Here is a 27,090-nt window from a genome sequence, read left to right on the forward strand (position 1 = left end):
ATATATATATATGTATATATGTATTGTATATATGATCAAAACGAATGCAACAAAATAGATATTTATATAAATAAGTGAAAGATAAAATGTAAAACCAGAGTTACCAGATTGTTCAGAGTCAGTTGTCCGTTGATTCATCCAGGGAAAGATGACTCCTGAGCGGCAGATGGTGAGTAGACTGCAGCCCCTGCTCTTGATTTCCAGCTTTCCCTTGGCATGGCAGTGAACCGGAGGCTCCAGTGGGCTCTGACACTGTTCACCTGGGTTCAACCTGCAACTGACATGAGCAGAGGAAGTCATGTTTTGCAGATTAAGTTCAGCTTCTTGGCCTCCACCTCCTCCTTCTTTATTGTATCCCGCGCATAGTTTTGGCACTTGTCCAGAGCTTATAGTAAAACTGTTGCCATGCAGCTGCAGTGGGAGGGCAGACTGCTGGGGGTGCATGGACCCAGCTCATCAAACTGTCTCAAATAAAACCAGGAATCCCTCAGCAGTAGTAAATACTGGGACTTCTGTCTGTCTAATATCCGTTCACAATTAAACTGAATGTATTAAAGCATGCAGGGAAAGGCACTTGGACTAACCATGTGGAACATTTGAATAATATTTACCAGAAGGGTGCCGTAGTCACGTGCAACTGTCCTCCAATGGTGGAGCTCTGGAGTTGCAAAGTAATCCGCTGGCAACTTGGGGCGCCCGAAGAAGCTTCTGCGATATTTCTTCAGACAACATTGAGCAGACTGCGTTTATTTACCTATAGGGATACAAAACAAACATATAAAGGAATATCAATAGACGCCAACAAATGTGTAATCAGTGTGTGTGTGTATGTGAATGTGTGTGTGCGTGGGTGCGTGAGAGAGAGGGGAACTTGTGTTTATACGGAGAGAATGAAACATGGCAGAGAGGGGGAGACAGACAGAGATGACATTGTTCGGTGAGGAACGTCTCATTAGAAGATTAGTTGATTTCTTGTAATATTCTAAATCTTTTGACAGGACTTTTTCATTAAAAAGAACCGACGCGTGCAACTGCACTTTTTTTTTTTAGTAAGAGATACAGCGTGAGGACTTCCTGCTACAGTAGGATATGTCTATGACCTGGAATATTATAGGCTAATGGATACTAACGCGTTATCGACCACAACTCGTTTTTTAGCTAAAGAATTTTTAATAAGTAAAATGCCTAAAAATAAATTGTATTTTTCTCCAATTAGCCTAAACATAAGGATTCAATACATTTATTCCCGTATTTTCATGGATTTAGCTGCTATAACAGTAGACATTCTGCAGTAAGGCTGTTTTTGTCTGCAACAAAAAATAATTCCGATTATTTTGTATAATTTAGTTTGCAACTAATTTAACTGCCCAGTATAAATCGGCGGGCTTTTCCTTTAAATAACAGCATATGCTTCTAACTGTCGGAGTGGAAGTGTAGCTTTGGCTTAATAGGATTCACGGGGAGTGGTCAAACAAAGGCTTGACAGTCATTGCCACACAAAGACAAAGGAGGCAATCATTGGAGATTTCTTTTTCAGCGCATTTGCATTAATCAGGCATCACTGTACAGTATCAAGTGTCCTTGTCTGTGGCTCTGAGGCAACAGTCAAACACTGTGCAGGTTTTGGATGGTAAACATCCGGCTTGCTGCACGGCTGGATGGACAAAAGAGCAGGGGGAGATGTTCAGCTGAGCCCTTATGTGCGCCTTGCAGTTACAACATAGAACACAAATACAAAACACCAGGAACTTGGGAAATATAGTTATTCAGGTGCAAAGCACTTAAGTAAAATATGAATGTTGCAACTTCATTTAAAACCCCCATAATAAATATTTTTAGGGAATTATTTGGGATAAATGCTACATCAAGTGTGGCCTAACTGAGTTACACTTTGGAGAAAAAAAAATCTCATATACCATGATTGCTTAATTTCAACACAGCACAATATATGCAAAGTGGATAAATAGCCTAACTAGACTAATGAAGCCATCACATATTTTAAATAGTGCACCCAAAAGCATTTTTCAAAACGAGAGGGTTCTGCATATCTTGTGTGTATCAATCTTAGTTGAAGCAGGCTTTGGTTGGATATAAGTTCCTTCTGGTGTTTCACTACAACAAAGCTGTTGAGAAAACCCTCTTTAGATGTCTCTCAGCGGTGATGGATTATGCGCTCAGTGTTGCATGGCTTGGATGAAGAGGAGCCTTCCCCCTTTTTACGTTTCACCCCTGCTGCCACCATCACTGAGCATTTTACCTGAACCTCCACAGTGGAGTCACGTCCTTGAAGTTTTTTTTTTTTTTTTTTGCAGTTGTAAATTAAATATTTAAGTCTTATATAGTATTTAAGAAATTCTGTCCAGTTCGGATCAAGAACACAATACCACTCATATGTCTTTTTATATAACCATGATCAACAGAATGACTGTTACAAGATGTTATTGTGGATCATAGTTCAATTGTAAATGTCTAAACTTGTTAAACGTTTAGACTTAGACTTAGACTTAGACTTCTCTTTATTGATCCTTTTGGGATGACTCCCGCAAGGAAATTGAAAATTCCAGCACCAGTTTTAGCAAGAAAAAACAAAAAAAAACAAAAAACAAATTAAAAAATAGATTAAAGAAAAGAAAAGACAGTATACCTTGGAGAACTGATTTTTATTTGGAGCTGAAAACAGCTTTATCTTTTCATTATATCCAGTAAAATGGCAGTTAAGTGCTAAATGTCTTTTTTGGTTTAGAAATAAGTTTTTTTAGGTAATGAAATAGAGATACATTAAATAGAGATTTAAATATATTGACATTTGCTTGTATGTAGTCTATACCAAAATCCATCAACAATAATAGTTATTATTTTATTATGTATCATGTATTATTATTAATAACAGGCGAATTAGGCCGTATACATCAGCACTGACTGAAATAGGGTATGTAATTAAATTCGTTTTGTTTTCCTTACCTCACACCCTTGAACACACTCTCTGAATTGGAGATAGGATCTATGATATACTAGCTCAGCAAGACCATAATTTAGCTCCTCCGCGCCTCCGCCACAATTCTCCGTGAACTCTGTTTGAACCGCCTCAGTGGCAATAAATCATTTTTCTCTCTCACACAAAAGCGCGCCGGTCGCTCTGGGTGTCAACCCTTTTACAATTCCTCCTTACTTTCTGCGCTCTCTCGCCTGCTGACACAAACAACCGAGGGAATCGTCGATAAACTTTTATTTTTCATACCAATAACTTACATGGGAAATGGTCCTTGGGAATGGGGAGTATCTGCAAACGCTCACATGCGGGGGGGAATCAGCAGAATACAACACAATTATTCTATTTTTTATTTTATTTTCCCCATGTAATATATATTCCGTACTCTCAAAAAGCATAATTTTTTTTAGGAGCTCAACGAATGCACGGATCAGTTAATGTAGCTACTTTCAGGGAACAGAGCTGGGCAGATAAGAGGGGACTGAGAGAGAGCTGGGGAGAAGACGTTAATGGGCAGAGGATGCTGTCGGTTAAAACGGTGCATACAAATGGCGCTGTCTTGGTAGAGCAAGGAGAAGATTTATGGGCTCCGTGCCCTATATTGCTGTAAACAATGCAGGGTGAAATAAAAAAAGACTAGATTTTGCAGACTTTACTTCATACGTGAGGAAAAGACACACGTTGTCAGTTTCCTAAACAAGTCCTGACTTAAGCATAAGCATGCGCATTAACAGAGTATTAATTTGGGCCTGTTTAAAGCACAACTTACTGTCTGTGGAGAGTGCACACAAACATAAATCCTGGGGGGGGGAATGTGAGGATTTTCAGAATATCCATACCCTTAAAAGACAACAATGCTGCAGCATTATAAACAAACATATTTTCCCTATGAAATCTGAGGTACAGGGTGTAAGTGTTGACAGCCTACTACAGCCCTAAGTTTGGTTGCTTCTCAACTGAAAATGTAATGAAAATCTATGCCTGTTTTTCAAAATTTGTTCTAAATAAAAACATTTGACATAATCAGAAAATATTATATCTGTAAATATGTATAGCAATAATTTAAGGTATGTAAATCAAGAGAGTGATGGCAAGTTCCAATCCTGCATTTTAAATTCTGGCAGTGAATTTAACATTACATTTTCTGATGCATCTTATGCACCAATGTGTATATAACAATGTAACTCCAAATGCTGCAGCAGCTGTCCTCAGAGTGCTCAGTGCTTAAAGTATTAGATGACTGCTGTATGAATGCAACTGGTGGCCACACAAATACACAGGAGAATCATTTTCAGAGAGCAAATCAAATAAAAAGCGCATTTTCACTTAACCTATACATAATTGTAAATCTATAGTCTCAGAATCCCATATTCAGATCACTTGTGCTAATGAAAAGTGAATAACACATTCATAACTCAATTTAGTGACGGTCTGGGCCCCCAGTGGGAAAATGACTGTAATTTCTAAGGTCCTCAACGATGCAGCAAATAGGCTAATGAAAAATTTCTCAGGGAGGCGTTATGATGACATAAAGTATTACTGGCAAGTTTACCCAGGCCATCATTTTCTGTATGATGTGATGTTGGGAGTCTACAGTGTGATATCAGAGTGTTGATCAAAGCTGCTTTGTCGTCCCCCTGCTTGAAATGTTTGCCAGCACTAACAGTAAATCATTTTAACATGTCTGGTTGAGTTTTAAAATCTAGTTTTATGTAAACTCTATTATATGTACACACACACACACTCACACACACACACACACTCACATAAAGAAAAGACATGGTACATCTGCTCCCTAGAGTGAACGGATGGGAGAGAGATTTACGGATTTATGACACACCCACTGCTGGTCAATGCGAGAGAGCCTCTCTGTCCCTGGAAGATTGCAGCGTGACCCCTGTTTCAACTCTCAGTCTTTATGCAACTGCCATGGCTGCCGTTTAAACACACTACACCATAACAATACTCTGGCCACGGACCTTTCCTCATAAACCAAAGTTGTTGAAGAAGACGTGCACCTGAGACGAGTAGGGGGAGAAAATGACAAAATAATAGCAGGCAATAATCCACACAACGGACACAACAGCTGATTATTTTTGTGTCGTATTTGCCTCTTGTTCAAACATTTCGAATGTTTGTGTAAAGTTTTTATATGTGTGAGAGCGAGAGTCCTCGACGGAGGTGCTCATAAATCACAGGGAGCCTGCAGCGGTGCAATGCGAGCTGAAAATCATGTGTGATTCAACAGTCTCGAGTCAGAAAAGAAACCGGTTAGGGCTGCTTAAGTGTTGAGGAATTTAAACACTGATTTTTGACCACGTGAAATACACGATATTCCTGCGAGCTGCAAACATAGTTTATTTTAAACTATAAATAGCTCTGATTTAAACAAAAAAAGATACAAGATTAAACTAAGTCACGGTTTTATTCTATTTATGTATCTTCTGACAATTACATAACTTTGAAGTTAAACAATTTGAAGAATTATTTCAGATTTTGTGTAAAGCATGTGTGCGCTTTTATAGCCTTAAATATTATGACAAGTGTTAGTGTAAATATCGAGAGAAGTCTGTGCGTACTAGGCCAGTGTTTAATAAAACCCAAGACAAAACTGATTGATGACTGACAAACGGCACGAGCTTTTGTTTAAATAATCATTTTAAATCACCCATTCTGTTTATTCTCTTAATAAATTTAGCAGGGCCTTACACGGCTGTGTTAATTAATTCCTTGGCTTGGTCAACGAAAAGTCCAGAAAAGCAAATCTCGGCAATTCATGCCTCATGTACAAATCTTCAATTACAAGAACTCAAACATCCCGCAATTGTTCAGGGTGCAATTTGATCTTCACCTGTAGCCTCGTACACACAAGGAGGAGGCTGAATGATCACTCACAAATGAAAGACACTCAGAGTAGTTGTTTGGGTTTCAGTGTCAGCTGTTTATCTTAGAAGGCATGCTGTCGAATATTTTCCCCTAAGCGCTGAATATTTGGTCCTGGCCACACAAGAGAAGCCAGACGTTTATTGCTCAATGCATCCAAATAAGAATATTAGGATAAATTCAAGACTGCTCGCAAAAAGAAGTGAGCTTTTCCAAATAAAGTAGCAGAAAACAGTTAAAACGATATCAAGGAAGTAGCTCACATTTAATGTTTGTTACAACAATAATACATCTGGAGCATAAAGCAAAACTGGGGCAAAAAAAAAATTACAAGTTGCATTCTGTCTCATTTGAAGAAATATTATGTGGGAAATAAAAGTTTGAGGGAAGAGTGGAGTGTCAGTGGAAAGTTGGCAAGGTTTTTCTAGCTACAAACTTGAAGGTCCCTGTCCATAAACTAATCACAATGACCAACTGTCCCAGTACTGTCAGAAACACTAGCTATAATTGGCAGCTTGCTTTTGAGTGGAAGCACTAACCCGAGGCCAGTTATTCTCTCAAGTCACAGAAGTCATATTATGGCAGACTATTTTTACTACCTTCTGTTTTTGAAGACTTTGGGGAATGTAATTAATCCCTGGGATGTGTGACACTTTTAAAGCTTGACACTAATTTTAATGAAATTGTAATTTATCAGCTTAATTAGAGGGTATGATATAAAAATGCCTGGGATATAAATGTACAATAATTTCTCCTTTTTCACCGTACAGGCTCGTTAAAGCTTAAAACACAAAGGTTTAGATTCACGCATTTCTTTCATAATCTCTCAGAATATTGCAACCATGTGTACTTCTGTTACCATTAACTGCGGTGAAAGTTACCACCAACTGTTGCCAGCTCGGTTTCAGATGCTCCAAAGCAGGCGCATGTTTACAAGTCCTGCATATCTGTTGGATGCGGAGGAGAGCATTTGTCCGAGAGTTCAACACTGTCCTGGGTCACTCTGATTAACGAAGGGAGCAACACATTCAGTGATGCCCCGCCGCCGTGTGTCTATTCACACAATGCAGAAAAATCCACAAAGAAAGCTGAGGCCAAGGGTGACCAGTGAGGGGGCACAGAGAAGGTACACGTATGGAGAGTGAGTCAGGTCACAGGGTTGGGGAGGTCGGCTATCCAGACTGAAATGAGCCTAATGGGACAGAAAATGTGTCCTCGAGGTGAACTCGGTCTTCTCCCACTTCGCCCCTAAACTTCAATAAAGTACCTTTTCAGCCTCGCGACATGGAGGCGACAGGGCCTAGAAAGGGATTGGAGGGATGCTGCGACTGTGGAGAGCACATTCATTTCTCTCAACTGTCCAGCAACATAAAGGCTTCTGGATTCATTTTTCAGCGCCGTCTCACCACCATTCTAGTGTCTTTCCAAAAGCCACGTCCAAAAGGCAGATGTTAACCGCACTGGTCCAGTTGAAGTGCTTTATCTAAACTCAAGCGTTTGGGAATAATGGTAAAGGATACGGCCTGGTACATCATATTTGGTTGGATTAAAACTGGCTGTTGTCAGATCTGTTTTCCAAAACATAACACAAAGCTCTGTAGTGAGAGATTGATGATGGTGAATACCTCTTCCCTTTGTGCTCCTTTGCCCCCCACTACGCGAGGCATTTTATAAGGCCTATTCATGTCACATTTCAACAATTTATCAAATTCTTGCGCGTCTTTGGGTTTAAGTCATGTTTAAACTGAAATCCTTCTGCACAGATCTGTCCAAAAAACTAAAAAAAAGATGAATGCATCTTTGTGAGGGAAAAAAATTGCAAGACACTTCAGTTGAGAGATGCAGTTTGAGTGATATTTTGTAAAATGGTTGTATAATTCCAGCAGGTTTACAGTCGTGTGTTGGTCCTCCTGTGGACTGTGACGTTGCACTGCGACGCGCCGTTTTTTGAAATTGTATTTTTTTTTTTTTTTTTATTCTCGCGAGCTGCTGCATACTCTGGAGGTAAAGTACCCACTGGGGAGAGAGCATGTACATATGGCAAAGTGTTTATACAAGCTTCACAGTGAACACAAGAAAACATCAGCATTCCTTTCTTTATAGTCAGGGCACTGCTACAGAGCCTGATAACAAAGGTCAGCTCCCCAACAACAGCATTATATTGAATCTATCTGCAACTCACGACATTATTTTATTTTATATTTTATTTTCTTCACATTTGAAAACTCAGCCGCATGGCGCAGTGGACTATAGAAAAAGCAGGGCTACTACTTGGCTTACAAAATGAATAAGAATATTTCCACAACAATGCATAATCTAACAAATGTCGTCTAAGTTGAACGCATGCAGCTTTGTGTTCAAGTCAGGACGAAGGAAGCACTGGCAGAGGCAGTGCAGAGTGGAGGGCCTCAGTGGCTTCTCTCAACCCTTAATTGAATCCCCTTCAGACTGATGAGGTTGCACATAATGTACAGCATAAACTATTTCATTTTTTAGAAATAACTTCAGTCCATTATAATTAGGCTTTAAAACACACAGTCATTCTTTCTCTCTCTCTCAAACACACACACAACACACACACACACACACACACACACACACACACACACACACACACACACACACACACACACACACACACACCAGACACACACACACACACACACACACACACACACACACACACAGAGTACACATTGGTAATTTAAAGTCGCAAGAATGAGCTGCATGACTTACAAACACATTTTGAAAACACAGTGATTCTTGTTTCCCTCACGAAATGTTCAAGTATTCACACATCTGTACAATTTTTAAGGTGATCCCTCCAAAAGAAAGACCAAAAACAATAGCAGACCTCATCTTGCCTAAATAATGTTCGACCAAACGTATATAAAACTAGTAGACACTCACTGTTTTATTGACCAATATGATTAGCACAAGTACACTACACTCCGTTTATTGCATTTCACAATAATCTGCTTTTTAACGGTCTAAACACAACATCAACACCACAAAACTAAATTGTAAATCAAAATCCTGTTTCAGAAATACACGAGGTAATTCACACATTATCCAAAACAAACAAGTTCAAGATCAATGGTGTGTTCCAGCTTTTTTTTTTATACCAAAAATAACTATTATTATATTGATTTCCTTCCAGTGTTGTTTGAAATAAATAGATTGTGCATTTCACCTTGGGCAGCAGGGCAAAAGAATGGCCCACAATAACATTTTGATAAAATGTATATTTTTTCTCCTTTTTTTTCTCCTTCATATTAATAAAAAACATCATTTAAATTGAGCTTTAAATAAATTAAACCCTGTGTCACGTAAAAATAACTCATCGGTATTCGCAGTAATCCATGCTATATAACATGCATTTTATATAACTTTGGACTTAAAGGAAACCGCACAAGATAGCTACGAAAACAAAATATATAATTGTTCTATAAATAACCAGTTCTTTTTCCACCCCCGATCGTGGTTTTATAACCTGGTAATATCCTCGCCATGCTGTGCTCCGGTGAGTTCGTCGGGGGCCCCAGTGTTACTGGCCGAGGCAGCGGCAACAGCGCCGGCTGCTGAGCTTGTGTTGGACCCGGAGGAGGAAGAGGATCTCACTTTGGTGTTCGGGAGCCTGTGATCCTTTTTCCATTTCATCCTGCGGTTTTGAAACCAGATTTTAATCTGTCGCTCGGAGAGAACCAGGGTGTGGGCGATCTCGATGCGTCTCCGCCGAGTTAAATATCGGTTATAGTGGAATTCCTTCTCCAATTCTAAGACTTGCTGCCGGGTGTATGCTGTCCTAGACCGCTTGGGCTCCGTCCCATTGTAACCCGAGTTCACTGGAAAAAGGATAAGTGGAGAGAAAGGAAGACAGAGAAGGGAGGAAAGGAGGGGTAAACAAGAATGGCCTCAACTGAGATATGGCTAGAAAGATTTATTGGATATGAATGTTTAGCTGTTTGAGAAATTTAAATGGGAAGTTAAGAACTTCTCAGGGTAATGAGAGGACACTCACATCCAACTATGGACTAAATTATTAATGCAAGATTACAAAGCTCAATTTTTTTCTTATACATTTCTCCCCTCTCTCTCTATCGCGCAATACATAACAGCAGAAGCCACATGGTGATACGGCTGCCCTGAGTATACCTCGGCTATAAAATTTATGGTGGGTGTAATTACCAATGCCGAGTCGTAAATCCGCCTCAATTGTGCCATTTCAAAGGCTTCCCTGCTATCGGAGCAGGGGCTGGCAACGAGATGGGAGTCAGAGGGACTGATAAAGGGAGGGAAAGGAGGAGAGGAGCATGAGGAGTGCAGGGAACATAAACACACAAGTTGCCTACCAGTGCTGACGTGAATTTTCTTCATCCATGGGTACACCACAGGCTGCTTGGAGGAGGCTGTGCTGTTAGGATGTTCCGGGGTAGCTTGGTTGCAGGCGGAGGTTGCGGCCGGTGGGGTGGCGGGGGACATGGACAACTGTGGGGTTTCACATGAAGCAGGTTGCCCTTTACCTGTCAGCAGGTGCGCAGAATGGGGTACTCCATGTCCCCTTGGCGTGACAGGTTCAGGGATGCTTGCACAGTTATACTGGCGCTCTTGGTAGCTTGCCCGCGGAGGATATAACTCCTGATGGTGATGCTGGAAGCCAGTCTCCCTTGCGCGGCTGTAATATTCGGGACTATGCTCAGGGATGTAGTTATTCTGCGAATATTCCTCGCATGGAGGAAATTTCGGATCAATGTAGTTAGACTCCATCAAATACGAGCTCATGATCATTAATTTCTGGAGTGGAAAATAATTTTTCTAGCTTTGTCGTTTTTCTGCTCCATAAAGCCCTCCTACTTGCGAGCAGCCCTGTAAAGTTACTTTTACCACGTGACCCAATGGCCCAATAGCAGAGTAAGAGGTAGTTCCCGGATAAGGAACCAGAGGTATTTAGCATACCTACAGTCGCCATTGTGGGCACAAATCTCTCTCTCTCTCTCTCGCTCTCTCTCTCTCTTTCTCTCTCTCTCTCTTCCCCCCCTTCTCTCTGGTTGTGTTACCAAGGCAATTGATCTTGGGGACAAAACTAGTAGCTAGTTGCTGACCAAGGAAAAATTAAAACAGGCAAAAATCCACCGTTCTCAATTATTCAAAGGGACAATAGGTGATTTGCCAAGGATAGGGTACAACAATAGCAAACCAATCATTTTGTTAACCTTTATATAAAGCGTGGAGGCTATCTGCTGCTAATTAATGAAGGTACAGTCTTTACCATCTGCACTTCAGCTGTGAAACAGATTCCATTAACACTCACGCCTTAGAGCTGCATCAGTTTTGTAAGATGATATTGCTTTTAGCACAAATTTTTAATAGGTTTGTTGTGTATCTAAATGTCAGAGAGGACTGGAGTGGTGAGATGCACTGGAGGTGTGGCTTGTTTTTGAAAGTAGGCCTGATCATTTATAATGTTGAAGAAAGCTGGACAGGCTGCTTGAACAAAAGCTTTCATTCAATGATGAGATAGTTGTCTATTTTGAATTGATATACATTTTCTTCCCCAGGCTATTCATTAAAAGACTCAGCCTTCAACTTTTAACTGGAAATTGGTAAGGACAACTTATGAAAATGGGCCTGATTGAAGCTGTCAGGCATACTATCAGATTCTGCAATCTGATGGAACAAAAGGTGTAGTCTACATCACAACAAAGCAAATAAGATGATTAGAATAAAGAAAAGCCATGGCGGTCCCAGCCTACGATATAAAATAGTAAAAGTAGCCTATAAAAAGTAGAAGCCAAAGTGTAACAACTTTTAAGTAACTTTTAATAATAACCTCTAATTCTGAAAGATAAAAGTATTAAAAGCCTTTGATATGTACATTCAAATATTAATATAAACATTGTGATCACATCAACAAAACAGTAACTACAAGTAGAGTAAAGTCATACTACAATTAGGACATACGATTAAGACTAGACAACAGTGGAGCAGCCAACAGACCAAACTAACTCAATACTGTGAAATCACAGCCCAGTCACCACAAGCCTGTCAGGTGTGCAGAGCAGCAGCATCGTGATGTCACAGACCAGCCAGCAGTGGAACACAACCATTAAGACCAATATTGTTAAGGTGTCACAGACCAGATAGTCTCAGGACATTATAATCTGCTGATTTAACTGCAGAGGAGTCATATTGTCCCAGAGAAGTTAAATCTGGTCATTGCACCCTGGAGAGTAAGAGCATTTTGGAGCCATTGTACTCCCTCACATCAAACTGAAGAGCCCTCCCACATGCAGGGCAGTCCTGAAGACCAAATACAACTGAAGTCACCAGTGTTCAGATTCTTTAACACTAAGGATTTCTCTGACACAAAGGCTGCTCTTGACTGTATTCTTTCTATCAACATTGAAAAGTCATCATCCTTTACTTGCAAGAAATATTGTGACCTCCGTTATGGCCTTAAATACAAAATATGTGACCACAATGAAAATCAGCTGGATCTGTGTGTAGACCAGCTGCAACCCATATTTATGAAAGAAATTTCTGAGAGGAAGAATGTGAAGACTGCAATGTACAGAAATAAATGCAGCAAAAATGCATTTATGTACACAACATTTTTACAATACCCTGCGGTCATTTAAACTAAGGTCCCATTTATTCCAAATATGTAAAAAACAAAAAAACAAAAAAGAACAATAAGAAAATATTTCAGTCTTGCTGCCTCCAGATGTTCCATGCTCTCCCTGGCTGTAGCACTGACCGTTCTGGCCACATGCTGCTGCTGTTATATTGTAAACTGATCCTGCCTGGCTGTGTAAACTGTCATGCTTACAGTATGCTTCCCTTTCTTATCTCAGAGTCAGCTGTGTCAAAGAGAGAGAGAGAGAGAGAGAGAGAGAGAGAGAGAGGTTAACTCCCTAATAGCTTTTCAGCCTCCCAACAACATCCATATTATACAGTAGGTACAGTATTTCTTCTTTCTTTTTATTTTTACGACAATTAGGGGGTCATCAACAGCCAAAATTACAAGTAGGAAAATACTATAATAATATTATTAATAATAATAATAACAACAATAATGATAATAGCAATAACAATAATAATAGTAATAGGCTCCGACTTTTAAAAAAAACCAACCACATTAAGTCTGAGCAGAAGTAGCACACAAGTCAAAATATGGGCAAAAGCAACAAATTGCAATATTACGGGTGTATCTATTTTCACAGCAATAATTACATAATATGGTTAAAAGCGAGACGGGAAATGTCATTTCTGGCTGTCCTGTTTGTACAGAATGCGCACGACATTTCTATTATCCCTGGCGAGGATATTAGAGGCGTTTTATAGAGCAATAAAAGCCGTAAATCAGTCACTTTGAAACGACCCCTGGTTCCTAACGTGTTTTACAGGGTCTGACACGGTAGTAGCCGCACACTGCACACATGGGTTTGCTCTCTGTGGCCTACCTACACAATCTACGGGTTGTCCGGACTATGAATACACTTTGTGACAATGTTATTGCATTGTCAGTGTCTGGATGCAGGCTGTATATATTTCACTGCTTGTATATTCAATATCAGGAAGGAAAAAGGAAGGCAGCGAGACGTGAAGAGGAGCAGAAGCAGAAGAATCCATTTTCTGGCGTGGTATTTCAGTGGCCCATGTATTCCTGTAGAGACGTATTTGCGATTGTTTGTACTTCACACAAATTCGGTTCTACAGGGTACATATAGACAACTAATGTGTTTTAGGTTAAACACGGCAAAGGTGATCTCTCAGGCAAACCTCCATGCAAGCAGGCATGAAGCAGGTCGTCATGTCTGAAGTAGTGGAGTAGTGTTATAACAAATATAGTAGTGGCTGCAGTAGAGTAGAATTACTGCACAAAGCTAGATGCTTATGACAAACGCAAATCAAGGCTGCTCTCCTGTTAAAGAAAATACGACTTTAACATATTTTCTCCAAAAGAAAGTCGCGTACACACACACACACACACACACACACACACACACGCACGCAAACGCTTCGTGTGCAAAGGACAAAAGTGCCTCTTTTCTTAACATGCAACCTCTGCCTTTGAGGTAGCTCCTATATGAATATTCAGTCCCAAACACGGCAGATACAAAGGGACGGCGTGACAGCACAGATGAAAAATAAGTTTCTATTGTTCCCAACCATTTCTTCTGCAAGCTATTACCATACTGACCGCTCGGTAACCTTTCTTCCTGACACTCTGGAAGCTAATGAGAAAAGCCTCCGATGAAAAATGCAATATCAGACATGTGGCCTGTTTCGGGGTTATTAAAAACAGCAAACATGCTCAGATTGTGAGTGAATGGAATTGATTACAGTGGAAATGCACAGGGGACTTCAAACTCTGTCAGCAAAAGCATCTCAATCTATATTCCTCTAGCGTGCATTCTGTGTATCAATTTCCTAATTTTTTTTTATTTTTTATTGAAGAACCAAACATCCTGAGCCAACAAACCGTACAGGATACTAACGAAGAAACAGTCACACAAAATCTAACTCGTGCTCATTTGGCTTTGTCATCTGCTCATCTAAATACACGCCGTTTGTTGTGCACCCAGCCAGAGTGAAAGAGCTGCACGCACATCACATACTCCCTCTCGCCCCATGCGCTCTGGCGGACGCATTTTAATATTAGTTAGACAGCCTGACCCGCGTTTCACCCCTCGAGTTTGACTGGTTCCAATAGTTCACTGCCAAGGATTATTGATGGAGAGACAGCAATGAATTGTTTCTCCCCACAAATGGCTTTCAGATCGTGCTCCTAGTTCAATAACTAGTTATAATGTAGAAGTACAAAAAACGAGGCCCTCGGGCGGACTAATTTGATTTTTCATTTGTTCATTTGAGAAATTGTTAAGCCCCCCCTCCCCCCCTCCCCCCCCAAAAAACACTCTTGCTAAATAACAGCAGTACAAGCATGTTCACACATGTACATATGTAAACAAAATAAATCTGTGCGAAACTATGTGGAGGCTGTCGTTGTGTCCATGCATGGCATGTTTTTAATTTGGTGGCCCAGCAGCACCTATAACCTGGATGCAGACAGTGCAGCAATATTCTGCTCCCTGATGAAAATGGTTACGATGAGCTTTTAATCAACCCCTTAACCTAATAGCCTTTACACGTTTACTCTCCCCAGGTGTAATAACGTTCGTCCAGTTAAAATAAAAAAAGAAAGTTTTAATGAAGTGCAGACAGACTGGAGACTAGTTGATATGAATATCCTCTAACAGCAGCAGCGAGGGGAGCAGAGGTGGTTTTAGATACTAGATGCCCCACAGAAACTATTGGTCGGTTTGCAGTTTATTACAGCAATGTTGTAGTTCATTCATTAGACATTAGACCTGTGCAACAAGAGTGCAGCTTTTCTGGCCATTAACTAGACCCAAGTAGTTTGCAGGAGGAAAGTAATTCGAGGTTTAAGTAGATTTTTTGTTGTACCTAATGTTTAAAATTGAAAACTAAAAACGGAAGTAAAAACGGTGTGATTGTTGAACTTCTGATTGTCCTTTTATGATTCCCTAAACAAGTTCGTTGAGAGTAGGCATGCAGGCATCAGTTCCTGTGATGTCAGTGTAGCCAGCTGTTTGCCTACAGCCAAATAAAGCTCCACGAAGTGTCACATCTCTTGACTAAAGCCAGGTGGATATGTGTGGGGCGATGGATAGCACTTACTGATAAACCCACGGTCCCACTCATTTTGACCCGATGAACTGTCTGGGGGGGGGAAAAAGGGGGAAAAAAAACGAAAATTAAGATCAAGGACATTTTTTTTTGTTAAGAAAATTACTTTTGCATCAAACTGGAAAATTTAAATTCTTGTTAAAGAAGCCCATATTGCACACATTGTCATATTCATATTTACGTTTTAAAAACATATTTATTAGATCAATAAATGATCCACTGTGTATTCTCTGAATTAATTAAGCAAGTATTTGTAAAGTCACAGTAATCAGGCGCGTAACGTTGAAGTGAATGGACGCACTGTGTGTACCCTACTCCGTGTTTTTCTCCATTCAAAATTGCCACCATATCATACAAATGACAATAATAAATTAAAATGAATCAATTGAAATTATGAGCAATAAATGATATAAATAATCGAACATCCATATGTAATTATTTAAGACAAAATATTTCTCCTTCAAGTTTCCTACATTTAGTATCTCAGTGTTAAAACACCGAAACGAACAGTTATATATATATATACATATAGTGATATGTTGCGTTATTATTTCATCTTAATGATCCTTCAGTTTGTCCCTCTGCGTCTGATCTCCTCTGTTATTTAGCCTAATTGAAGGGAGGCTGCGTGGGCTCCTGTAGAACTGGGACCGAGGACAGCTACATTTAGGACGGGCCTTCTTTTAGACAGTGAAAGCAAGCAGTTATGGTATTTCCTTGGGCAAACGTTCTTTGAATAGAAATCCCTGGACTTCAGCGCGGCTGAATTATGGCAAACAGTCAATAAAAGAAGTACGTTGTTTTCACATTGTCAATAAATTCTGTCTGGGTTCGAAAACGAGGTAATGGGACTTTATGGTTTTTATTTGGGCTCAGACAAAGGGAAGTCTTTGCTCACCCGGAAATGACCTCTGAGGATTGAATGATGATTGAGTCAGCTCCACAGGTCCAAGAAAGGAATACAACAGCACATTACATGGCGGTGAAAACGGAAGTTTAGACGCTTTCACTTTTACTGTGGTGATGTTAGATTGTTTACATATGGAGTGTCTTTGATTTCAACGACATACTTGATTCAAACCTCCACTCAAGATGCAATGACTGAGAAGTCATGACAATATAATCATTTCGATTATAATAAGGGTCTGCACTTTCTATGACGATGTCATATAATACATAAAATTTGTTTCAAATGTTTTGGAGAAGAGAAAATAGTTCATGATGCCTTTAATGGAAGACAAAGGTCCATTTTGGATTATTTTTTAATTTTAGTAAAGGAGTTTATGATGACAATTTTCTCCCTTTGATAATTCTAAATATGGCAATAACTGTTCATAAAAGAAGGCAAAATCAAGAAAATCATGGGACGAAAAGAGCACAAATCCACGCCCTTGCGTGGACACATTGCCCCCACAGTGATTCACCCACACAGGAGCGTGTTACAGCGCCCCCTATTGGAAGTGTATAATTGATCCTCGGGAACACCTGAAAACATCAGACTGAAAAAGAGATCCAGATTTTCTTAGGTCAAAAACAGTATGGACTGTGTCATGATGACACAGTGTTACATAGGCTATATGAAGGTGCACAGATTTTATGATATCTTAACCTTAAATCTAGAAACTCTGGATGAGAGAAAATTTTGGATAAGAGTTACTTGGTCAATTTCTATTATATTTAATTCCAACATTAGTCTCTGATCTGACTTGCTCGCCCAGCTTAGCTACACTCACCCAAACAAGACTTAATATCCAAATGATCCATTTGCAATTCCACACATTGATTAGGAAAATACCAGTATTTCTAGGCTGAACTACTTTCAAAGACATAGGGGCAATTAAATGATGTGCCCTACAGATCAACAGAAAATTATCGAGTTTATAAGATATATGGCCTCATCAGTCTCCAAACTGATCAATTCAATCTGCCACTGCAGCGAGGACAACACGTCAGAAGGGGTATGAGGGTGAAAAACAAATTTTCCTCATATTGGGCAAAATACATGCAACAGTCATGCCTCCAGCATCCCCACTGTTTTTCACAGACATAATTACACTGCAGAGTGCCTTCGTATCCAACCTGTCTGTTGGCCCAGACATGAACCTAAAACAACAGGAGCTCATGAGGACAAACACTAACATCACGTCAATGGGACAGTGAGATGAAGCGTTTTAATAAGGTTTTGCATTTTATAGCTTTTTGGTGCAGCATTTCAAACTATAAGACAACAGCATCACCCAGAACAAAAGTCACTCAGTCATTTATTTTCAACACATTGTGTCAGTGACACTAAGACCTAAGAGACTTTAGTAAGAATTAAACAAATAGAAAAGGGTGGGGTGAACGGTGAAGTTGAACGCCAGAGGACTTTATGAATGGCTTTTCATTTTCCTCAAGTCACCTCTCTTTCAAATATGTTTGGATTCTCTTACTGACAGCCCCAACAAGCAAACTGTTGAATCAGACGGACCGCCACTGTGTCTCTAACGTGATGAAAGGCATTACAACATTTGCTTTTAATTCCGCAAGATTAAAATATGGTAGGCCTACAAATATAAAGAAGATGCTGCGAAAAAAATACTAATCCTCCTGACAACCCAAACAGAGCGGCATTTCCGTATAATCCCGTTTCTCTCGGACTAAATCTGCAACACCAAACATTTAAAATATCAACAATAAATAAATATGATACATAAAAAAATATAATACGCTTTTTAACAATGAATTAATATCGATCATTATAAAGTTACTTCAACAGCCATGCATTCAAAGTCACGCTAATATAAAACATAAGCACGATTTGACGGTGAAATAACAGCCCAGTCGCAGGCCTGTAACGGCAAAGTTAAAAGCAACTTACTGCAGCAGCTCTCCGTCCTCCCCACCACCCGACTACACAGTCCGGAGAAAGGTACTGCATCCTCACTGCCACAAAGCCCTTTCTTCCTCAGATAAGGGGAAGCCAGCAGCTGCGATTCCGGACAGTTAAGATTATATATGATGTGTATATATCGAAGGTTTGTCAGCTCTTCCAGGCCATAAAACCCACTTAAATGACACCACGTGCTTCCTGTGCACCATTCACAGGCCCTGCTTGGGGCAATTGGCATATGTAACCTTGTAAACTTTAAAATGTCCTAAAAGAAAGACATTCAAAAAGGGATTCAATACATTGTCCATGCATAGGTTAGGCTTAACAGAGCGCAGAGAAAGTGGACGCTGTGCTGACCGGTTCTCATAACCGTCAAGGAAGTTGAATAGGAAGCTATTAGTTTAAGAGGTGAGTTGATTTTTATTTTCTTTAAATAGTGATGGAGAAATTACTTAATAACCTTGGGCTGTGCTGCGTCTACTTTTACAAAAGCTGCTGCTACAGATACCCAGCAACTGACATGCTTTTATGTCCTCTGCAGCAGATAGTGTTATTGTAACTACAGCGTAATGATGCCAGGATTAAAGAGCAGGGCGATATCATAAAGTTGCCATTTGGTCTCACAGTGATGGCGCGTCAGTCTGCGGCCACAGGAAACCAAAGTTTTGCATCCATGTTGTGTTGTGGGCGAGTGTTATCACAGGCTAGTGTGTCGCTTCCTTTCCTGACAAAACAGGAAACGGCAGTCTGACTGTGGTGGAGTGCTGGAAAAGGGGCAATAAAGTTTTATGAGGGCCTTAAACTTCATAGCGCGGTTGTCACTCAACGAAATTCTGGGGATTCCAAGCCAGGATAAAAAAAAAACGTGAATAGTAGGATGAAACAAAAGAAACAAAGAAAAACTGTAGTAGTTTTTTTTTTAAAGTACATTTCTATAGTAGGCTAGTTTAATTAAGTAGACCTATGGCAGAAGTTATTACATACCAGCTGTGTGATTCCGCTACCCCAATATTAGAAAGAAACAAACAGAAATGTGCATACTGACCATAGGACAATGCCTTACATTTAATGATTAGACTTTATTGGTTACAATTGACAATTAAGCCATCTATCAGTTATTAGGCCTCGTGTAAACTGACAGGCCTCGTGTGAACCAAGCACCTTAAGTTTACAGAGGGCGAGAGAAATGGCTTTATTGCACATCATAATATTATCACGTACAGTCGCTGAATTATACATCATGATTTACATTCACAAGGATATGACACATAGAGGATGCCTTCACAGAAACCCACTCACAACGATTTTAGCTCACTGAATACATCACACATCCAACCACTGCAACATCTTAAAGAGTGAATTTACAAAAGGAAAAATAAAAAGGTGGAAAAGTAGTTACACTGGTTGGAAACTTTTTCACTGTTCATATTTTTGTTTTTATTTTGATTCATTGACCTTAAACTTTTTTTTTAAATCACGTGATCATGATAGTGTTGGAAATGATGCAGATGCAGGTTACCACCCTTCCCCCACTGCTCCTGTCCTAATTAAAAACGTAGATTAATAGTAGCATTGGGCAGCCTTTCAGTGCACTGCAGACCAAAAGCCTTGCAGCGGGAAGGACCCTGCTCCCCTCAACCTCTTGTCCCCTTCGTGCAGCAAAGTGAGGTTATCATCGCATGGGCAGCAAATTAATTTAGAAATGTAAACCGATTGATCAAAGTGAGTGATATTCAATACATTAGGTCCCAAACTGCAGCAAGTGACACATAATTGGTGATGAAGCACACAGAGCGGTGTCATGATGTCATTGCTCCAAGCAGTTCATCCGGAGGTCAGGCGGCACTCCAGCACTGTGCAACGTGGGGCTGAAAACGTGCTGCATGCACCCCGCTCTCTGGTGCACTTTTTATTCCTTTACTTTGATCTTTGAGTCCTTCTTCCACTTCATTCGTCTGTTCTGGAACCAGATTTTGATCTGCCTCTCGTTTAGACACAGGGTGTGGGCGATCTCTACGCGCCTGCGGCGGCTCAGGTACCGGTTGTAGTGAAACTCTTTCTCCAGCTCCAGAGTCTGGTAGCGGGTGTAACTGGTCCTGGACCGCTTACCCTCCGATTCTGAAGTGGTATTAAAATCAGTTAGCTTTCAGCAGCATTGCAGTGGTCAATAAATATAATAGTAGGCTAATAGTATTATTACAAAGGCCTATACATAAAAAAAAGATTGGTTATCCCTATAAATAAGCATTAGAAGCACGCATCTATTAATTTATGTCCACTTACACCCTCATTTAAAAGATCAACCATCTTTATATAACATAATTTAGCTTGATATTACTTACTGTGGATTTGTGTAGTAAAAATGTAAAAATGTAGCCTATGTTAGACTGATAAGGATGGTGTAACTACATCCAATAAATATACTCTGTTTAAAGGTAGGAGAGCCCTATATACATTATTGTTGCATTAATACATATACACAAAACTATTACTTAAGAAATCGTATTTTATTGTAATATGTAAAACGCAATACTAATGTGTTGGCCTCCCTGTAAACACTGGCCTCGACTGATACCGCTGCACATGACTACACAGCGTGGGAGGAAAAACAGATGTGTAAAATCTAAAGAAGTCGGATTAGAAAATGGAATCTGATGTTCTTCAGATATGTTTCCTATTTATAGAGTTGCTCATGAACAGGCGTGCTAAGTAAAGCAACAGGCCTTTTCCTGCTCTTCGACTTGAATATTTTAACGTCCCTGCTGCACATGGAGGAACACAAAACAAAAGTAGCTTCTTTTTGCAGCAAATGTGCTCGCTGTCCACATGCAGCCCATGGACAACCATTGGTTTCAAGGCATGGAGAAGGAGCACGCCTATTCTAATCTTTTAGAGGTGAAAAGTTCATGATTGGGTCAGGGCATTGGTGTTTCCCAGAGTTCAATTTAAGGCTAAGGCTTCTCCCACACTCACACACACACACACAGTGAGCCTAATAATGTAAAACATTAACTAAGAATAAAAGAAGCAAGGCAAAAACGAATACTTAAATCAGAATTTGTGAATATTATTTCATAGTTTTATCACAGTTTTGTTCTTTTATCCAATTATACCACCATAAATCACCCACTGATCACCTCTTCACCGTAACAGAGCAGGTTTACGAGCAATGGATGCCTTTGTCATAAAATTTATGACTGCGAGTTTTTATTATTTCCTGCGTTTGGCCTATAAAACTCAAGAGGGAAACTAGATCGGGCGAAAAGAAGTGTTGCAGCGTAAAGAGTGAATAAGGCAAATCATCGAAAGTCGCACTTTAGAAAATAAGCAAACTTTACCGTGGCTCATGTGCAGTTTTGTCATCCATGGATAAATCTGTGGCCGCTGCTCACTGTCCTGACGCTGGTTCACATTTGTGTGTCGTTTCACCGTTTGCGTGTTCTCCGCGTTTCTTTCGCTCTCCTGGCTCTTGTTGCCGCCGGATTTTGCGCTCCTTTCCGGATCTCTGTCTGCCCCTCGTCCCAGCAGCGCGCTGCTGCGGTAGTTGAGCCCGCTTGCGTCCACGGACGAGCTACTGGAGACCATGGTTATCTGTGCTCCTGACGGGAGAGGAGTATCCGTATTGCCACGCAGGCTAGTTTTCATCTCCTCCCGTTCAACAGAGGTCGTGGGGACGGGACATGTGAATATCCCGTTCACATTAACACCCTCATAGCGGCTGGACGTGCGCCCAGAAAGATCGAAACTAAACATAGTGTTAGGAGAAGTTGTCTCGCTTGTTTGCCTGAGATTGCAGCTGTCAACATAAGAGCTCATTTTATAACCAATCACCGATAGCCTACTTTATTTTTTGTTAACCTAGAGAGGGCTGCGGGATGTATGTTGCCGTTATTTCCTTGTTTTTGTTGATCATTGCCTTTCTTTGTAGCCGCTTTTGGAAAATTCAGAGCTGTCTGCCCTAAAAAAATAATCCAGGATTTATAGGTGGAGTAAGCTTTGGTATCTTTTTTTTTAATTCTTGATCCGACGTGCGCTGCCCAAATATGGGGTATTTGTATGGGATCACGTGCACATGTTGGCCAGTCATAAATTGGCTTTGATACTCAATGGGGATATTGATGAATAGGAGAAACGTGTCCGGTAAACTTTGAGCTGTTGGTTGTTGAGGACCAGGCAGAGATCTTTAGCGCAAAAAGGGCAGGACAGTAAGACAAGAGCGTCATCTGGTGTCTGGTATGGGGCAGAACGGTCAGAACCGGACAGAGCTCTATGCCCCTGACACACTGCGAGTCCACCAACACCCCCCAAATAATAAAGAAAATTCAATAATTATAAGAACAATAATAGTAAAATGAATTAAAGTGCTCACTTGGTTAAAATGTATTAGGGTGCTCATATGGAGTCGAAACTTTAACATCTTTAACATCGCTGGGAGTTGTGTTATAGCCTAACACTGCTACGGGAATGTTATAGTGTGTAGCTGCATATCGAACAACAGCTCATTCCCGTACTTTTGATGTCAATCATAAAGTTGAATGTTTCATATTTAAGAGGCCAACAATTGTTTTAAAAATCACTTCATTAGCTTATTTGTTACCTACTAGCCTTTACAGCCTCTCCTTACCATAAAGGTCACGATAAAATTAAAAATTAATCCACAATCACGCACCGGGTGTGGAACGTGTTTAAAGATTTTTTTCTTGCGGTCATCTGTCTCAGAACAAGCAATGATTCCAAAAACACAAGACGAGGGTGACATTTTTACAAATATTTTATTCCATGATACACAATTATGACAAAACAGAAGTGAAGAATGACTAGTGTACAAATCTATCTCACGAGGAAAGCCTATTGTTTCAAATGATCAGAAAATGGGGCTAAGCGCAACTGTATGTTATGCAGCGTCTATTAAAGCGGATAAATGCACATAAGTCCTCACAGGATTTACATAGTATACTGTTGATTATTTACAGGCATTTCAGAGGTGTGTGTGTGTGTGTGTGTGTGTGTGTGTGTGTGTGTGTGTGTGTGTGTGTGTGTGTGTGTGTGTGTGTGTGTGTGTGTGTGTGTGTGTGTGCTGACTATAGTCATTTATTCGTGCAACTTTCAAGTTTATGCCGGACACTTTTCTGCAGATGATTCAAGTATTAGATACTATAAAATAAAGTGTCCGCCGGTCCTTTCCTTCCGTGGAATGGGCATGTAAAACATTGAGTTAAGTCTGACCAACACTGTATTTTGTGAGGCGATCAAAGAGTTCACAGTGATGGATGGGGTGTGGGGGGATAATACATAGATTTTACTGGCATAAGAAATAACGTAGAAATGAATACTTCTTTTTATTTTTACAATACAAGTGTGACATTGCAATAACAAAAAAAGAAAAGAAAAAGAAAATCAGCACTCCCAATGTCACAGGGGCTGTGGATGAAATAATCTGGATTTCTAAGGCTCAACATGGATACAAGTGGGAGAGCTGCGGGTAGCCATCATGCAGTGAAGTCGCAATAAAGTCGCTCTCAAGTCCATATAGATTTTTTTAGGTAGTTATGTTGGGTTTTGATGGTCATCAGTTGTTGTTGTTTTTTTCCTCTTCATCTTTAAACTATTCTTTCTTCTTGTCCTCATCCTTCTCTTCTTCAATTTCGCCATTGCGCTCCTCCTCTGGAGAGGCTCCTGTCTGTTCACTTCCAGTTACCGTGGAGGTCAGGTTGCTCTCTTTCTTCCATTTCATGCGTCGGTTCTGAAACCAGATTTTGATCTGCCGCTCTGTTAAACAAAGCGCGTTTGCGATTTCGATGCGTCTGCGCCTGGTCAGGTAGCGGTTGAAATGAAACTCCTTCTCCAGCTCGAGTGTTTGGTAACGAGAGTATATTTGACGTCCTCTGCGTCTGTCTGACCCGTAGCCCACTCCTGCTGAAATACAAAGTGAAGTCACTAATTTAATCGTTTATAAGGCGAAGACACATTTGACATAAAAAGCATGCGGTGCTCTACTAATAATTTGAAGCAGTTGAGCATAAGTTTTACCTCATTGTTAAAATCATAATTGTAAACCAAATCCACGATGAAAAATAAACACATTTTCACTGAAAGATAATTCCTATCTCATAGGGCATCTCTGCTTTATTATCTAAAATAATGAAAGCATAAGGCATTCTCTCTGTCTCACGCTACTGATTATAACTAATATATCTTTCTTAATATGAAAGCTGTTTGTTTGCACATGCAAAGGCCTATCTACAAGTCGAGGGGATACAGTAATGTTTTATGGGGCCATAAAAAGTAACTTACTCTCTTGGTAAGACATATCGTAAAACTGGCCCATTTCCTTAATTTATTTGTCGTAGTAAAACTCACCGCTGTGTGAGTTCATTCGCTGCATCCACGGGTAGATCGGGATGTTGGTTTTCTGATCCTGCGCTCCTGCTCTTCCTTGATCCAAACTGTACTCTTGAGCAATGTGGCTTTGTGTATTGAGTCCCATGTTTGTTTGTCTGCAACTGGGGAGCACGTCCTTGTCTTGAAGAAACACGTTTGATCCATATTCATACTGCGCCCTGCCAGACCCAAAAACGACATTATCTTGAGGAGAGTAGAAAGGTGCATATATCCGATTCTGGGTCACAGCAGCACCGTAAGACGAAAAATGTCTGACTGTGTCATAGGTGGTGGAGTTTAGGGGTACGTTAGGCAAAACATCTTGACCACCGGATAAATGGCAGGAGAGCGACGGGTTTGCGAAATAAGAATTCATACCTTGCCTGTAACCCTCTCTCCAACTCTCCCCACTTCTTTATCGGTCTCTTTTCAATCTCGTTCTCAGTAAATCTCCTTTCCGTCTGTGTCAACCAACCCCACCTTTTCCAAGGTCTTCTTTTTTTCTCCGTGACTTTCTGCTTCTCTAACTGGATGTGGGCTACTTTGAGGATTCAATATTATTAATTTTCAATCTCCGGTTAAGACGCACAAACCCGAGTGTTATAGCCGAGGCTTGGCTCGGTGAGAGACAATATGACAACGTCAGCTGACCCTTCTCCACCAATTGAGAGGCAGGAGTTGAGGAGAAACTGTAGCTTTTAGCTCAGAGCTTGAACATTAGAGCTAAATGCCGATAAACACAACGTAGAGCTGGAGTGGCACACTATAAGCTTGGTTGGATGAGACATTTTTACTTGAAGATTAAGAATGTGTTGTTTAGGGAGGAAGTTTGATGTTAAATGGGGGCAGTGTCATTCAGTACAGTGATCACATTCATTGCAAGGCGAACAATTTGCATAAAAACACATGAACACAACGCCAAATGTGTCTTATAGAGTGCAACTCAGGAAATCGGCTATTAAATCAGTTTACTGAAATATAAAGCAAAACCCTGATTCTGAGATTGTGTGAGTAATTGTGTTTGTGTCTGTGTCTGTGTCTGTGTCTGTGTCTGTGTGTGTGTGTGTGTGTGTGTGTGTGTGTGTTTCCAAAACAGTTTTAATTTCATAACACCATTGCAGCAATGGGCTACAATATATAGGATACACTTTCATCCCGCAGGACGCGCCACCTTTGTGTAAGGACTGAAATGCATATTAGCATTTATTGTTTATCTCAGCCATATCGACGAGTTTCCAACATACTGTTAATGTTTCCATTGTGTATGAATTATCTGGCATGTGAGTAATTCCAATGCTTTTGCAGTGAACTGGGGGAGGGTGTAGGTGGTAAGAATGCGTTTATGGTCTCTCTTCTGTGAGGGCAATAAAACAAGTGACGTTCCCCAGCACACCAACAACTATCTCTGCAGCAAAGCTCTGCAACACGAGCAGCAATCTCCCTCCCAGGCTCAGAAATTAAAGCAATGCACAGCACGTGGGGGCATTAACTCAAGGGAAATAGCGTGGATAGGTTCGGCCGACTAGTAAAGAGCTGCGTCTAAGGAGATCATTTCTGTCACTCTCTTTGAAAATCTAATCAGTTATGCGACTGTCCAGCAGACGTCAGACAAAGTCCTCCACAGGCCAAGAGTGCCCGGTGTTCACTATGAGCTCACAGCTCTCAGGTACAGTCTATTTAACTCGTAACAATTAACAATATGCTTTAAATGTACGCACAACAGTTAGAGTTGAATTACAGTAAAATGCAACGTGTTAAAATGCTTATGCAGATGTTCACCTTTTCCCCCTATTCTGATCATACTTCGACATTCCTCTGACACACACACTGTAGAAAGGGGAAACGATAATTATCTCAGCAGCAAATTATGGGTTTGGAAATTACTTTAGAGGTGTTCTGCAAAAAGAATTGCAAAACTTCAGCGCATGTTAGGGCGAAATGTGCTGCCTGTAAATGCGTTAAAGGTCCACATTAAGGATAGAAAGGAGACCAGCTTCTCACTCTCAGTTTTCTGTGATCCATATAATTTAATTTAAATTTTGTGCAGCTGATAAGAGCGCAGTTTTACACCACCAACATTTTATTTTATTTTTTTAAAAACAAGCACGTTTAGACAGAAAACAAAATCCACATCTTCATTTAAAACAATGTATGTCACATTATCTTGACATTTCGCAACAGGCCATAATAGATACCGATAAAATAATCAATACAGTTATTGAAAATGTCTGTTCAAACGCAGCAGCCTCTT

The 27,090-nt window shown here is 40.3% G+C and overlaps 5 protein-coding genes across 10 annotated transcripts in view; all 5 read right to left on the reverse strand.

The window, feature by feature from the left end:
- LOC116692652 (homeobox protein Hox-D3) overlaps positions 1-595 on the reverse strand; it is a 3,184-nt gene extending 2,589 nt beyond the window's left edge. Inside the window, exon 1 of the mRNA XM_032521119.1 lies at positions 105-595. Within this exon, the coding sequence (XP_032377010.1) occupies positions 105-444 (340 nt within the window). The 5' untranslated portion in view covers positions 445-595. The remainder of the gene's footprint in view (positions 1-104) is intronic.
- The window catches only part of LOC116692648 (homeobox protein Hox-C10a), a 54,667-nt gene continuing 27,734 nt past the window's right edge, over positions 158-27,090 (reverse strand). For 2 of the 5 annotated variants that reach the window (XM_032521110.1, XM_032521109.1), the window contains 3 exons: positions 15,578-15,619; positions 612-754; positions 158-277 (listed from right to left, as the gene is read on the reverse strand). The gene's annotated coding sequence lies outside the window, so the exon portion shown is untranslated. The remainder of the gene's footprint in view (positions 278-611; positions 755-15,577; positions 15,620-27,090) is intronic. The other 3 variants (XM_032521113.1, XM_032521111.1, XM_032521114.1) reach the window with 2 other exon arrangements.
- Positions 8,761-13,832, reverse strand: hoxc4a (homeobox C4a). The gene is made up of 2 exons (XM_032521121.1): positions 10,225-13,832; positions 8,761-9,717 (listed from the first exon to the last, which is right to left on the reverse strand). The coding sequence occupies exons 1-2, from the start codon at positions 10,658-10,660 to the stop codon at positions 9,359-9,361; spliced, it is 795 nt and encodes a 264-aa protein (XP_032377012.1). The 5' UTR covers positions 10,661-13,832; the 3' UTR covers positions 8,761-9,358.
- On the reverse strand, positions 19,518-22,459 carry hoxc5a (homeobox C5a). Its single transcript, XM_032521126.1, has 2 exons — positions 21,797-22,459; positions 19,518-20,576 (listed from the first exon to the last, which is right to left on the reverse strand). Exons 1-2 carry the CDS (start codon positions 22,272-22,274, stop codon positions 20,368-20,370), a joined length of 687 nt encoding a protein of 228 aa, XP_032377017.1. The 5' UTR covers positions 22,275-22,459; the 3' UTR covers positions 19,518-20,367.
- hoxc6a (homeobox C6a) lies at positions 24,062-25,704 on the reverse strand. 2 transcript variants are annotated; one of them, XM_032521124.1, is made up of 2 exons: positions 24,819-25,704; positions 24,062-24,371 (listed from the first exon to the last, which is right to left on the reverse strand). In XM_032521124.1, the coding sequence occupies exons 1-2, from the start codon at positions 25,213-25,215 to the stop codon at positions 24,064-24,066; spliced, it is 705 nt and encodes a 234-aa protein (XP_032377015.1). In that variant the 5' UTR covers positions 25,216-25,704; the 3' UTR covers positions 24,062-24,063. The 2 variants fall into 2 exon arrangements, with proteins under 2 accessions (XP_032377015.1, XP_032377014.1); XM_032521123.1 differs by having other exon boundaries at positions 24,062-24,374; positions 24,819-25,703.

This window comes from Etheostoma spectabile, chromosome 7 (assembly GCF_008692095.1).
Source record: "Etheostoma spectabile isolate EspeVRDwgs_2016 chromosome 7, UIUC_Espe_1.0, whole genome shotgun sequence".
Lineage (NCBI taxonomy): Eukaryota > Metazoa > Chordata > Actinopteri > Perciformes > Percidae > Etheostoma > Etheostoma spectabile.

Coding starts and splice junctions, on each gene's coding strand:
- hoxc4a (XM_032521121.1), bottom strand. CDS start 10,660: ATGATCATGAGCTCGTATTTGATGGAGTCTAACTACATTGATCCGAAA. Junction 9,718..10,224: donor GAAAATTCACGTCAGCACTG/GTAGGCAACTTG, acceptor TCCTTTTTCCAG/TGAACTCGGGTTACAATGGG.
- hoxc5a (XM_032521126.1), bottom strand. CDS start 22,274: ATGAGCTCTTATGTTGACAGCTGCAATCTCAGGCAAACAAGCGAGACA. Junction 20,577..21,796: donor AAAACTGCACATGAGCCACG/GTAAAGTTTGCT, acceptor ATACCACTTCAG/AATCGGAGGGTAAGCGGTCC.
- hoxc6a (XM_032521123.1), bottom strand. CDS start 25,215: ATGAATTCTTATTTCGCAAACCCGTCGCTCTCCTGCCATTTATCCGGT. Junction 24,375..24,818: donor GCGAATGAACTCACACAGCG/GTGAGTTTTACT, acceptor TTTGTATTTCAG/CAGGAGTGGGCTACGGGTCA.